At 40.2% G+C, this 15164-nt stretch overlaps 1 protein-coding gene across 1 annotated transcript in view; it reads left to right on the top strand.

The window, feature by feature from the left end:
* ptprz1b (protein tyrosine phosphatase receptor type Z1b) overlaps positions 1 to 15164 on the top strand; it is a 52993-nt gene that overhangs the window by 11832 nt on the left and 25997 nt on the right. Inside the window, exon 2 of the mRNA XM_035679899.1 lies at positions 8109 to 8177. Coding sequence (XP_035535792.1) covers positions 8109 to 8177 — 69 coding nt within the window. The remainder of the gene's footprint in view (positions 1 to 8108; positions 8178 to 15164) is intronic.

Here is a 15164-nt window from a genome sequence, read left to right as displayed (position 1 = left end):
CACACACACACACACACATACGGACACACAGATCCCAGTGATAGGCTTGTCTGATAAGGTTTTATATTGCGGCTTTAATGCTGTCGTGTCCCTGTGGAACAATGCGCGGTTTGTTCAGCGCTCAGAAACAATATCCTTCGTTTTAATATGGAGCCTAATCTCATTAAGTCATAACCTGTGCTGCTGGACATCTCTGTGAGGCTTCGTTCATTCAGCCGGACAGGGGAGATGAATGGGAGTCATCTCCCGTGCTGCAGCATTAGTAATGGGGCACAAATGGACCACAAAGGGTCCCAAAACGCCCGGGCTCATGCATACAGTGTGTGGACAAATATGTGATTTTAAAGCTGCACTAGACAACATTTCAGGGAGAGAACTTGTCCTTACTCTTTATCCACAAAACAAAAATCTTTATCTCCTCCACAGGTAATCAAATAGTTGAGATTTAATTAAATGGGCAATCAAATGGCCGATATTTTCCCAGCCATTAAATGGACATTTAATTAGACGGGTAAATAATGGTGGTGTGCGCTGGCCTATCAGCATTTAAGTTAAAATGTTCACTATCCAGATACCAAGCTATAGATCCTCTCTCTCCCCTCCCTGCTTCGTCAATGTGTGTCCATGTTGTTAATAGCCTTGTGCATACTTTCTAATATACCCTTTAGCAGATCAGACAGAGGCTGACGGAGTGAGACAGAAACAGTGAAACGGTGAATGAGAGAGAGGTCAAGTGTACTAATATAACCTGGTGACACACAACACAGCTGAATGCTATATAAGTTATAGTCTGGGCCCCGGTGGTATGCGCACATATGTGTGTGTGTGTATGTGTGTAGACGAGTGAGTGTGTGTGTATTTGTGACACTGAGGTCAACAGGTGACACGTTTTATGTGACACGGATGTCGTGTGCTCATCAGTTATGGCAGTCGTCTCTGAGTCCTTTCACTCTGCAGCAGATATTTAACAGTCGTTAGTTTCATTTGTAGTTCACTGTGGGAATGCTACTCATTATGTGTTGACAGAGGGCTTTACTTATATACTTAATGCTAAGAGATGCTCAAGGAGAAGGAAATAGCATGTTGACACTATTCAGAAAAAAAACTTCCAGTCAATTTCACAAACTGAAGAATGATTTTGTTTCAATTCAAAAGGCACTTTTGATGTCTTATATTGCCATGGGTGACTGAATTGTAAGGTTTTATTTTGGTTGTCCTCTGACTTTCCCTCTTGCGCCACCATGAGGTGGACATTTTTTAATTTAGCACCATCATCAGGTCATCCAGTTTTATTTGTCCACTACTTTGTTTTATGACCAAACACTTACAAAACTAATGACATTCCCATCATTCTCAGCTGGATGTTGCTACTAATGTGTGATAAGATGGTGAACATGCATGGTAAACACAGCTGCTAAACATCAGCATGTCAGCCTTCTGAGCATGTTAGCATTTAGCTCAAAGCACCGTTTTGCCTTATGCCGCATTCACATGAATTCAGACACGGCAGACACCTTCTAGATGGCACGGGACTAACAAAGTCTGGCGGAATAGCAGAAATGCATCACAATATGGTACATCCTTTCATCCACTCGGTCCTCCACAACCATAGCTTTTGCTGCACTGTACAAATATTTTGTTACTCCATGATTTGGTTCTAAATCAGCTTAAAACATAGTTTGTTTAAAGCTGATAAAAACGCTCACACAGTCCTATTCATCAGCTTTCAAACTAAACCCTTCATAGATGGATAGATTCATTGAACCATACAGACACTTTCACTCTTGTGGGTTGGACACACAGGCTTTTTGTCCCTGGAGGAACACAGTGCTTTGTTTAATAGGACGACAGTAATCACATCTACTGTTAAAAATCAGTTTGTGTTGGTGTAAATGCAGCCGATGAACGATTCCCTCATCGCAGGGATTCGGGCTAAATCAGCCCCAGGAGTCCTGTAATCCAACACGGTGCTATTCATTAGTGTTCAGCTCACTGATCCCAACACTAACAACACAGAGATCCAGTGAATCCTCCCTGCAGCAACTCCATCCCAAAAATGCATGTAGTTAAAGAAAAAAATCTAAAACTAGTCACTATTAGGCTTGACTTCAATACAGTTACAATAATTAAATACAAACTTCAAGGTTGACAACCTGCTGTAGACCACCTTGCTTTATTATTTTACCAGTAAAACTATGTTAAATCGAAAGCAAGTTCATTCAAAGTTCATGCTCATGCCCTCTCTTTCTGTGTCATTGAATGGCGTTACAGGAAACATAAGAAATCGGTAACTGAAGAAGTGCAAGGGTCAAGGACAAGGGGATACGCCAAAACAGTAAATTTCAACACTTCATCACAAAATCACTCCTGGAATGAGCGGAACGTGATGGATTGATGCAAGAGGATCTGAGGGGACACATTAGCCAGTCGGGAGGGTGAAGAGTAGAAGGTTGTAATTTCATGAGCCTTGCATTTGTGATTGATTTGGCAACACCCGTGGTTACCGTGATAACAGCAAGTGAGGTTTAATACCACAGCAGACATTCCTTAAGCAGCTACTTTGTCAGAAATTCATCATAAGAAACACTCGTATCCGTTTACAGCTCTTTCTCCTTTTTCTCTGCAGTATTTGAAATTGATCCGATGACCGAAGGTAATGCATTGTTGGTGAACGATCTGATTTCGGTAGAGAATGCTGTACATTGCGTTTTCTCTGATTGCTTCACAATAAAAGCCACCATGTGTTTCGTTATTTGAATGCTTTTAATGTGAATTATCAGAAGTAGGAAAGGTTGGGTTTACATTAGCAGTAACTAATTACAGCTCTGATACAGCATAAGGAGAGAGAACAGTATCAAATCATTATTTTTGATATCATTGAGAAACCCTTAACAATAACACTAAAGTACCAGTATGCATCATCATCCTACCATGCTGTACTGAAAGCAAATTCCATTTTAGCTGTGTGGTTGTTAATAAATAATCGATTGATTTCCCGTGATTCTCTCTTGTGAAGGTAGGCAGTTTAAATCCAGGGTGGAAATGGCGGACTCCGCCATAAACAATGACCACGACTATGTATTTATATGGAGAAGTAATTACAGAATGTAAATTCATTAAATTCCTATTACTGGAACAATGCCAACCATAAATAGTGTGAAAACAGGGTTTTATATTTAATTAAAATCGTAATGATTATAACGTATTATTATTATTATTATTATTATTATTATTATTATTATTATTATTTCTTTAAAAACCAAACAGACAGCTGTTCAGATTATTGAGATGTAAATTATCGGAAATGTAAATAGAGGACTTAATTTCCAAAATGCTGTGCTTTCCATTTGGTTAAATAAAAAAAAACGTATCTTTAATTCCGTTATCAGCAACAATATTGTAGTGTCATTTAAAATGTCTGTGTCTGTCACAAAACAAACTGCATGGAGTGCTGCTTGTGTGTCTGTTTGCTTTTTGTCAGTCAAGCACTTGAACTCTCCACTACATAATTTAACGAACATGCTTAAAAGATTAGACCCAAAGTCCTTTGCTGTGATAGGAATTTTAACAGCCACCTGATTGACAAGTGAGAGCTAATGATCTTCACTTCTGCATTGCCTCAACATGTTTTGGCCATATTTCATGTTCATGAGAGGTGCTCTTGTAGTAAATTACCCTCAGTGACACTTTAGTATGAGTGGAGCTTGTAGTCAGAGTATCAGGTGTCTGACTGTCACACATCTTCATTTGGCTTTTCATTTTGCTTCGTTATTCTGCCTCACACTGACAGCCGTCGAGTCATACTCACTCATGCCAATACACAGAGAATAGTTCAAATTGGGCTGAAGCCCATGTCTGCCACACATGTATAACTGGAAACTAGTCTTTACTCCATCAGTTTTCGCTTGGTTCAGGTGTTGAGGATGAAGGTGTATAAATGTGTGACGATGAAGCAGAACGATGCACGTCTGTTGACCTTTCCTATATTAATAAACCACCATCCATAGAAACGTTTCGTTGCCACCCTAGACCTTTAATGTCAGGTCTCTGGAGCCTCCTGGGAAATCGGATAAAGCAGATAGAGTGCAGATGGGTGGAAGAATACAGTGATTCAGCTGTGAGCTTCATGCATGGCCAGCCCACAGCAACGAAGTCCCATCCCTATCTGCTGTGCTCTTAAAGCTGAGCACTGGTGTCTCTTTGCTCCTGGCTGTTCACCTGTGTGCAGCCCTGTCTCCTCTCCTTATTCCTCCGCTGCCTCCAATGACTGACAGTTACTGTGTCTCCCTGTCTCTGTGTCTCTGTAGCTTACAGCTCTGATACAGCATAAGGAGAGAGAACAGTATCAAATCATTATTTTTGATATACTATACTACTTTAGTGATGTGTATGACCCAAGGTGTCCATGAAAAACTGGTTGTTGCCATTTTATCTCTCCGAAAACCATGCGTTATCGTTTGTTGTTGAAAGCTACATAGATGGTTAACAAAGGGTAGTTATTAACTTTTTGACTTATATAAAACATTGCATTGCATATCCACTTGACATAATATTTGTTGACTAAAGAAAGATAAAACCTTTGAGAGTCATGATGCTGTGCACAGGAATCAGGTGCATTCTGGGGCATTTTTATGCCTTTATTACAGACTGTAGAGAGAGATGCAACATCCCGGGGCGTTGCTGCTCCATGGTTGGTATCTTAAGCCCTAAGCCACGCTGGCACCCTGGCAGCTATACTTTTGATGGTTTGTTTCTCTGTTACATAACAGCAGTTACAGAATTACGGTAATTCCAGGCCTTGCTGACCTCTGACTCTTGAACCGTTTACCAATGTTATGAAGAGCTCAAGATTATATAAGAATAAGAGCTTTGTCCTAGTATTGTCCTCAGTTTGAGCAGGTCAGTGCGTGATGAATATTAAAAACATGAATATGGTTTTGTATTCTCACCCCCCCTCCAACGCCTTTGTGTCACTTCATTGAATCAGGCTGCTCAGACACAGTTGTTGGCGGGGAGGTGTAATCCATCACTGTAGGGAAATTGACTTGGCCAGCTCGTTCCTGTGAGTGCAGCTTCACTTAAATGTTTCAAAGGAACTTTTACTCAGTCACATCAGGATGCATCCACTGACTGACCTGCTACTTTACTTTTATAAATGTGTACTCATCAGGTCAAGTCCGGTGTGGCCACAGTGACCACATGGGAAGAAAATACAATTACTTTAATACTTTACTGTGTATTTCAAAGTGTCTTTTATATTGAGGATGTTTCAAATGCATTTTTTAAGCACGTCCACTATCTGATTATGCATTTCTAATGCGTAAATTAAATTATAGCTCAATTTCAATCATACAGTTTCCCTATTTTAGGTCAAAGAAATATTCCAAATACATTCCCTTTTCAAATGGAAATTCTGTTCAGTAATAAGCTCTCAAAAATGACATTGAAACAGCAAGTGATCCTTTGGGTATATTTGTGTGCGTTTTTTTGCGTGTGTTTGTGTGTGTGTGTGTGTGTGTGGGTTGCGGTTCTATGCCAAAGGCAAATTAGATTAAAATCCCTCACAGTGTGATGTTAATGAAGCCATTATTGACGCTACAACCCCACAGTCAACTCCATTCTTCACTCTTTCCCCTTTTGCCTGCTTTCATTCATTTCTCTCCTCAGTCTTTCCTCCTTTGTGCTGACATGAATATATTCATCAAATACACTGAATTTAAAGACGGCAGTCTGAATGACAGCGTAGTCTCACACACGTATTATACTGGGAAAGAAGGCTTTAAATAAACTCCTGAAGTTATTGGTTTTATAAGAGACGTACCATCGATTTAAGTCTGTTTTTGTCTCCTATTATAATTCCTTCTCTCATCACTCTTTCTTCCGTCTTTCTTATTCTTTCCTTGTCTCTTTTCACCACCCACTCATATACACAGACAAGCAAGCTGCATGTGACCAGGTCAGTCAGGTCAGGCCATAATTGTCTTAATTTTCAAATATATTGGTCTAGTATTTGTCATTCCCGTCAGTACAGCATGGCACAGTATAGAGCTCATCATAATGTGCCCAACACTGTCTTATCATCTCTCATTTGCATTACTTTCACATTCCAATTCATTTCATTTCCCACAATTTATTTTATTTTAAGGACTATTAACTTATTTCCAAGGTCAAGAATAAACTTCCTCTTACAGTGAAGAAGCATCACAAAGACGTCTGTGATTACATGTAATTATAATTTATTTCAAGGCCTAAGAAATGAGTCACCGCTCAGACGTTTAAAGACCTTTTTTGATCTTTAGGTAGTCTGTTTTTAGCTCTTCATCCCTCAGCAGAGAGCTCCCTGTAACCTCCAAAAGCAGAAAAGAAAGAAAATATTTTTTACTTTAAGTACGCAGTCTCTGTGGGAAAGAAGCAAAAGTGAGTTAAACAACTGTGAAGTACCACATTAAATCCCCCTGTGGCTGCTTCGGTATCAGGGTTTTGTTGAATATTCATTGATGCAGAAGATTTTACAGATGATAGTTACAGAAGGGTTTTGTTGTCACAGAAGATGCACTGCATTGCATGTCTTCACGTCTTCACGTCTTCACTGTCACACGCTGTCACGCATGTGCAGTAATTTAGCCAGAGTTTTTCATCCGGCTGCTGTAAACAATAGGATTATACTGCGTTCATCTGTGCCACATGGACAGACCTAATGTAGTAGATGTGGTGGTTGCCCATGACCTAAATCAGACTCTACACAGAGCTTTCATCTTCTTGGAGGAGAGGTTTTTGGTTTTTCTGTGCACATTGAAAGATCAAAAAAGAGGTGGATGTATTGTTTTATTCCTCTTACTTTTGATGTATTCATGTTGTTTGTGTACCAGTGCGTTTTGATATTGTAAGCTCTATTAGCATGTGAGCCCTGCTCCCTCCTCCTCACTATATAGAGGGTAGCTCAGCAACAGGCTTTATCAGATTGTTTGTGTTCTCTAAGTGCTTCTCTGTGTGAGTTTTGAAGACATAAAATAAAAATCTGGTTGTGTTTTAGGTGTCACTGTCAATACCCATGCATAGGCTACATTTCTGTCTGCAAACCACTTAACCACACATGCTCGACTCATAAAACACACGTTTTTAGTATGTGTCACCTTAATGGGAACAAAATCTTGGCAGCGTTGGAGTGTTACTGTTTTTGGATGTGCAGCTTTCCCACTAGCAACATTATCCATCTGCTGCAGATTATTAGAAAATATACTGGTTAGCGCAGTGTTCATTCCTGCTATGGTAAATGCACCAGGTGTAAGTTTTATTATACAGATACAATGGATTATCTGGTAATGTGCTAAACATAACGGAGAGTATTGTCAAGCAGGAGGAGAAAGAGCAGACGAGAGAGACATGAATATAAAGAAAGTGAAAGGAAAGGAAGAGGGAGTTGTGCGTCTGTGTGTTTATGTCCAGTGTCCTTACATGTCATGTAGCAAGACAAGACGGCTAGAGAGGGACATAAAGCTATTAGCGAATGTAGGAGAATCGGTAGCACTCTAGACTCACACTACACTGAATCCTCCAACTGTGACTTCATACATCATTGTATCCTCTACTGTCCCTGAGTGAAAATTACTACCATGAAATAGATAGCTGTGTCTGGGTGTGTGCTGAGAAAAATTATGTTAATGGAAATGCACCATCTTGTACCCTGTAAAGTGGTCTACTGTTTGGTGATAACCAGTAATATTGGTACCCAGTGCATGTGTGACCAAGGGCTAGTGCTCAGCTTCTGCCACAACTCAGAAACCTGTGTGTGTTGCACACAAATTATTTTCCAGCTTAGAAAAAACTGCTTAGGTGCCGTGTGACTGTAGAGGGAAGTCACTGTATGTGCAGCAGCAACTGAAAGAATGCCCCAAACTGTCCAATTAAAATCAAACTGATGACTCAGAATAAGATGGTAGTCACTGTATTTGCAGGCAAGCTAGGTATGTATGAAAGGCATCCTCTGAATGATAGGAAAAGTCACACGGCAGCTGGTTGTGGTTTCACCTGTCAGTCTGTGCATTTGTGTGTGTTTTTGGAAAAGCAAAATGACACTAATAAGCTTTTTCTCACTCTCTCTTCTATAGTTGTGGCAGCAGAGCCGCTGGTCCGAGGCCTGAGGAAACTCCCCGAAGATATCGACTGGTCGTACTCAGGTCAGTATGAGCTGTTTGCTGTTTAACCTACAACAATGACTTTTTAACTGGTCTCAATTTAAAGAGGTACTCCACACTTGAACACACTTAAGCTGTAAACTAAAGGCTGTAAAAATGTACAGCCTGTAACTGTAAGTACTGGTGATATAAATGGTGATAGTATCTTAATATTTAGGTCATCTGTTGTCAGTCAAATATGCAACTTATTTAGTGACTAACAGTGTAAATCAGCCCATGATGCAAAATACAAATTTAAGAAAAAAAAAAAAAGTTTATTTAAATTTTCTTTTTAAATGTCTTTATACATATGTTTCAGAATCCATTCTACATCAATAATAAAAGCATTAAAACACAAGCAAAATAAAGTACGGTACAATTGTAAACACACAGGAACTGTTTCTCTATGTTCTCAGATGACTCAAACTTGATTGTTCGACCATCAATCAGTGACAGGAAGTTTCAATTGGAAAGCCCCAAAGATCGAGTTGCCCTCTGCTCGCCTGTCTAAATCACACAGACATTACTTAAAAGAGACAGTACTCGGGACAGTGCCATCAGATTAGTGAATGTCAGTCTGAGCAGTCTGAATATCACTTGAATTGAAGGAATTGTCTGTTAAGATCTCCCGCGAGAGAGCCTTGATCTGCCTCGGACCATATGGTTGGATGACATCAGCTAACTCAGCACAAAGCCCCTGCCGGGCTAAGCTGTGGTCCAACAGAAATAAAGAGTGGAAACAGACAGACAGTAATGGTCCCAGAGGGAGTGATTAGCTTCTTAATGATCGCAGGGGGACTCAGGAGGAGCGATCACGCTTAACAGGTCATCAGTGGGCTAAATACAAACCTATTCAATGTATAAACCTACACCCCAAATGGATTGCTGGTGGTAATTGACGTGTCATTGGAAGCTCATAATACTTTGATGATATATAACAGGACTGCAGTCCACATAGCCCTCTCATGGTAGATGCACCAAGTATAAAACTTCCTCTTGTACAAGCCATTGTTTCAGAACTTCCCCCAGCTCGACTGCAAATTAGACCAGCAGCTTATTAGCTGAGAGGTTGTTCACTAGCTGGAGCAGGCACACTAAATCTATATTGAACACAATCAAATGGATAATTACTGATGAAGGTCTCGGTAATTGTATTAATTGTAGGAAAAGTGAAAACATTATTGATCCTGCTCATTATAAATATAACAGCTTTATTTTTCAGCCATGACTGTTTCTCAGAAATAAGTATTGATGGCTTGTAGGGACGTTTTGAGCAGCCGGTAATGAGAAGAGAGTTGGCAGTGCTGTTCTCCGGTGTGCTGGATCCAGTGTTTGGATGTGTCCTTTGAGGCCCTGCCTTTCAGCCGCTTACAAAGACACACAGTTAATGCCACTCTGCCACTCAAAAAACGTGATGCTGTGTTCAGGAGCCAAAATTATAAAAAGGAAATGAGTTGCAGAGCATTTGCACAGTGATGAGCACTGTATATTTTTAAATTGAATTAACCAGAAAGTGTGTGAAGATTTTTCTTTGTCAGTCTGCTCGCTTTTAGTCAGTGCTTTTATCTACATTTCTAAAGATTCCCATTAAACCATGACAGCCAATGTCAGGTAAAATATGTTAGTTCAATGTGCACTGAAATGACTTCACATCACAACCACATTCTAGGAAATTAAATGCACAGTATGTACTTTCTGCAGCTAGGGACTCTCTCACATTACAACACTAATACAAGATGTAGGCTGATGATGAGTAGCATGGGATAATGGGAGGAGTTGTTAAACGGTTAAACAACCACCATTGGTGATTAAAATCTATCTGACGTGGCTCAATTATTCACAGATGACGTACTGTATTAAAGTTTAATTCAGGTTATGTTCAGTCACGTTCACCGACTTTCATCCCTCTCTCCGACGTATCCGATGTATTCCCCGAACATATTAGCAACTAGAGGCAAGCAAGGAAAAGCACCATTGACTGAATAAAATGACTGGGTTTGAGCATTGTTGGATACATTTAGGATATTGTAAGTACAGTCTCAACAAAATAGGTCTGTTTTTTTTAGACATTTTAATATGGAAATGTTACATATTATAAGTACAATTATAAAATATTAAATTATATGAAATATGTTCATTGATAACGTAGATAACAATTCAGTATAAAACCCAAACAGTATTTTTTGAGACATAACCAATTTGTTGAACTACAAGAAATGACACTACATTATGAATTGCTTGTGATGGGTCTGAACCCCCAGTTAAATTAACTTTGCGCACAGCGTTAAATATGAAACCTCGTCACGAGCCATGTTTTAATGGACTTACATTGATGCACTGACATTGAGTCAGATATACACACACACACACACACACACACACTACAGTACAGATGTGAGATTGTGTTTATTCGACATGTTCCTGCTCATATTAGTCAAAGCAACATGAATATCAGGAGATGCACATGTATTTTCATCTTGCAGATTGTTTTCCTTCCCTCTGTCAAATCTTAACAATCAATTCTCGGACACATACACCCCGTCTGTCAAAGTGTAATAGGTTTTTTTTGTGTGTGTTAAACTGAAATGGACATGAATGATGAAAAGCCTGTCTGCAATAGAAATGAAGTGTAGAAGCCCTTTCCTTTCCGTCCATGTCTTCTTCACTTCCATTTGTAATCTTGCTTTGTGTTTTACTTTCTTTCTTTCTTTGATTATTTCTTCATTCTGTACTCTATACTTCTCATTTTCCTCTCTGTTGGGTTTGGAAGTTCATCATCACAACTGACGGCAACTCAGTGGCAGTTCATTTAGATTCAGTGTAACAGTAGCCATTCCTGCCCCGTGTGTGTGTATGAGTGAGTGAGTGAGGGTGTGTGTGTATATATAGTGTACACAGTCTTGTTTTTCTATGCAGCTCTGTTTCTTGCCTTGTGCTGTGCACTGAGCTGTGAGTAAAAGCATTAACATGTGAAAGAAACCCACTCCATTGTGAGGCACCGTGCACAGCTTTTTAGTTGGGTCAGAAGTGGTGATGGTGGGAGAGGGAGACAAAGGGAAATAAAGGGACATAAAAGAAAGAGGGGGGGCAGGAGAGTAAGTGAGGAGTAAGGAGAGTAAGTAAGGAGAGTTGAAAAAGAAGAACTCAACTGAAAGGAAGAGAGGAAGAGGAGGAAAGTTTAAAATTAGGCTTCATCAATATCATAATACACCGTTTTCATCAAACAAACCATGATTGTTAGAGTCAGGTGATTGAAGATGCAGATTTGAAATCATATTTATATAGTGTCAGAATGTGTATACCTGCTGATAATCTATAGTTGAGGCAGAGATGGAATATAAATTCCAGTTTTTAGCAGTAATGTCTGTGCCAGCTTGCTTTCTTCATTTTGGTTGATGTAAATCTTGGTAGCTTGGTAAAATGATTAACATTAACCTGCACGTACACTGAGATTCCCTGTTCCTCCTCCTCCATGTTGTCCTCGTCATTCCTTTCTGCTTTGTCTCCTCGGGGTCCCTGGGATCCTTCTGCCTGGAGGACACCCCCCAGGGCCCCATCTGTTTTGTGTGTATGTGTGCATGTGTTTGTGTCTGATAATGCAGAGTTTCCTCTTCCAAGCAAATGCAGTGGGATGCAGTACATTTTTCAAAGGATACTGTTCCAGAAATCACAACAAAACTACAAGTCGGTATAAATACTATAGTGATACTGTTCTGCTACTACTTGTTTTTTGTATTGAAACAGCATTATAAGCCATTTCCAAAGAGTTACTTACCACAGAAAATCAATATGAACCATCAGAATAGTTATATACAGTTATTTCACATCAGTGTCTGTCTCCCTGTCTCTTCTTAGTCTTACCTGGGGGCAATCTAGGCTTCAGTACTCCCCTAGTGCTTTGCTTGGGGAGCGCACACACCTACATACAGATTTTAAATATGAATACTTTTTCCTGTCTGTATAAGTTCATAAAATTCTGTCCTTAAACCATTTCTTTGTATTATAAATGATCTGATTGAAAAGAGAAGTAGACTGTGGCAGACACCAAATGATTTATATGTTCCTATTTGGAATCAGATCACACTCTTGGTTAAATAGTGCAGCAGGTTCCAAGAAAACATCATGTATCTATCCTTCATTAGTACGGCAGGATCATTAGGATTAAACTAATACAGACAGCATGAGAGGCTGTGTGACGGCTCCATCTAACCAAACCCCAGAAGAATCCTTTATGTAAAATATACACTCATTATGAAAATGCTAATTCTGGATCAGTATGCAGGTGTGAACAATTTATAGTCATCTTACATTAAGTCATTTGCTGGTATGTTACCATTAAGTGTAACTGTCACCGATGAAGGGAAGGTAACATCAAAAGATGCAATTCTGAGATAATGTGGGTGCAGTTTTCCCATATACTGTAAAAGAAGTCCAGACCAACAGTAGCAGTGTGTGGGAAACCCCCCCTACAGCCTCCTCATTCATTTCAATGAGTCCACTGCATTGATGCTGTGTGAGTGCCACTGCAGAGGTCTCCAAAAAAACATGAAGGCTAGTCCAGCAAGGAGTTGAACTAGGCTCAACTTTTGCCGCAACGCGATATCATCTAGCTGCACACTGCGTTTGACAATCATATACACAAGTGCAGATTCCTGGTTGACGCCATGATTCTTCTGTTTACCTTACAATTGTTAGGACACAGGAGAAAAATGCTGTTATGTTATAGTTGTAAACTCCTATCTCATAGTTTTGTGCTGTGCTGTGTTTTGGTGTTCAATTCAAATTGAATTCATCAGCACAGGGGAAATGTGGTATATTAAGCAAATATAATAAAATAAAAACGAAAATAAAAATATAATAGAAAACCTGGAATTTATAGCTGTATACAATAAAGCTGAATGTGGTCCAGTCTGATAACTGGAATGGATAACTGTACATGTGCAGTGTTACAGGGTATTGTGTAATACAAAAGAAAAAAACAGTTGTGCAGGTTAATGGTTAACAGTTCAGTCAGTGGAGCTGGGAGGTACTGGGTGCTGTGGCGTTGTGGAGTCTGATGGCTGATGGTACAGATGAGCCTCCGAAGCGCTTTGAGGCACGTGGCTGGATTAGTCTGTGGCTGAAAGTGCTCCTGAGCTGCCTCAGCTCAGTGTGGAGGGGATGAGAGGGGTTGTCCATGATGGCTTTCAGCTTCCCTCTCATCCTCTTCTCAGTCACCATCTCCACACTGTTCAAATCCATCCCCACCACCGAGCTGGCATTCTTCACCAGCTTGCCCAGTTTGTTAGCGGCACAAGTCACGGTGCCTCCTCCCCTGCACACCACAGTAAAGAAGATGACACTGGCCACTACAGACGTAGAACATCCATAGTAGCCTAGTGCACACGTTCAAGCACCTGACCCTGTGGTTCCCCTCGGCTCAATAGAGAATTCTAGTGTCTTTCAGCTTGTTGTTTTTGTTCTGCTGCCTGCAGCTTTAGCATTTTGGTTCTCTGCCACCGAACTTTTGTTCTATCCACAGCAGCTAGCTGCTTTCAGCAAAAAAATCATAATTGCTATCTACCTAGCAACTGGATGATAGACGACGCAGTCACCAACTAGCTGGTGAACATTGTCGCTTTAGCAGCAAAGGAGCAAGATATTTTTCTTATTTATCCATATGAATGTTGCTTTGAGCCAGGTGTGTAAACAAGCAACTGTTTGCTGACATGTTTTCCATACTTATAGGTTATAATATGTCAGTGTGTTGTCAGCTTGTTCTGCTGCCCCCAAGATGCTAAAAAAAGAAAAATCAATTAATACTGCTTTAATGCACGACAACTTTGGATGAGTAATACATAATCCCACAAAATCAGTCTTCTTCCTGCAGTATGATTACATAATTTTTGTAGAATTTATCATTGGTTATCTGTTGAAAGCCCGTAACCTGAATTCATTTTAATCCATGTAAGTATCCATTAACATGTCTTTTGTTGATTTTATCATCTCAATTCTAATTAGAGGGTTTTAGTGTCCCATGAGGGTCTAAAAGCTGTTGTAGAGGCTTTTCCACTGTGACAAGAGGAGAACGCTGAAGCTTTGATCCCAGTTCTCTGAGCGTCTCTCAACCAGGAAGCTGTTGCCTGTGTTTTTTCCTTCTCACATCTCATGTGTCTATGTCTCTTTTTCTGTACAGTGTGTGTGTGTGTGTGTTCACCACCCACTATGTTCTCAACGACGCTCTTTTAGTCCCAAATATTTAGGACTGCTTTCTATTTCTGCGCTCCAGTTGTTGCTCAGTCTTTTGTGGCTGCTCCTGGGAGACATGAGGTAATGATGCAGAGGGGGCGTGTATGTGTGTTCCTTTTTCATTCGCGGACACACACTCCCCGTCCCCCATTTTCTTTCCTCGTTCTTGCTTGCACCAGTATGTGGCTGGGTTCACACGGCCATGAGAGGTAACTGTGTGACCTGTGATGGCTTCAGTATCCAAAAATTAGAGTCACACAGCACACTCATGTTTGCTAACCAGCCCAGTTTTATCTGTCTTCCATGACAGTCACAGGTGGGCAGATTGGGCTATACAAACATTTACTCATAGGCAGGAGTCATGCCATTTAAGGTAAACATCCATGGGTGGAGACAAAGGGGGATTTGGTTTAAGTAAGTTTGTGGCACTTTATTGTTTGGTAAACCTTCACTGGATAAGTTCAGATAAACAGTAAATCAGTTCAGAGAGCCAGTCTGCCATTGTTTAATATTTAACAAACTCCACACACAGAGTCTTGTCCCGGTTCGTCTCTTACTCCAGAGACTCTTTCATATTCACACGTCTAGACGGAGCAGAGATCACATGAAGACCATACAGGGACTCTGATTCATACCCCGAGTCTTTATTCTTTTTGAATAATCTGACAGCTCTGATTGTCAGATACGCTGGCTGCTGATGTTTGTGACAGTCCATCATTAACATTGTAGATCTCGCTGGATGACGTGTGTGTGTGTGTGTGT

The sequence above is a fragment of the Morone saxatilis genome, unplaced genomic scaffold, assembly GCF_004916995.1.
Source record: "Morone saxatilis isolate NCDOM2014 unplaced genomic scaffold, NCSU_SB_2.0 Contig10, whole genome shotgun sequence".
NCBI lineage: Eukaryota > Metazoa > Chordata > Actinopteri > Moronidae > Morone > Morone saxatilis.
Note: the sequence above shows the minus strand (reverse complement) of the source record. Positions and strands in the feature narration are given on the sequence as shown.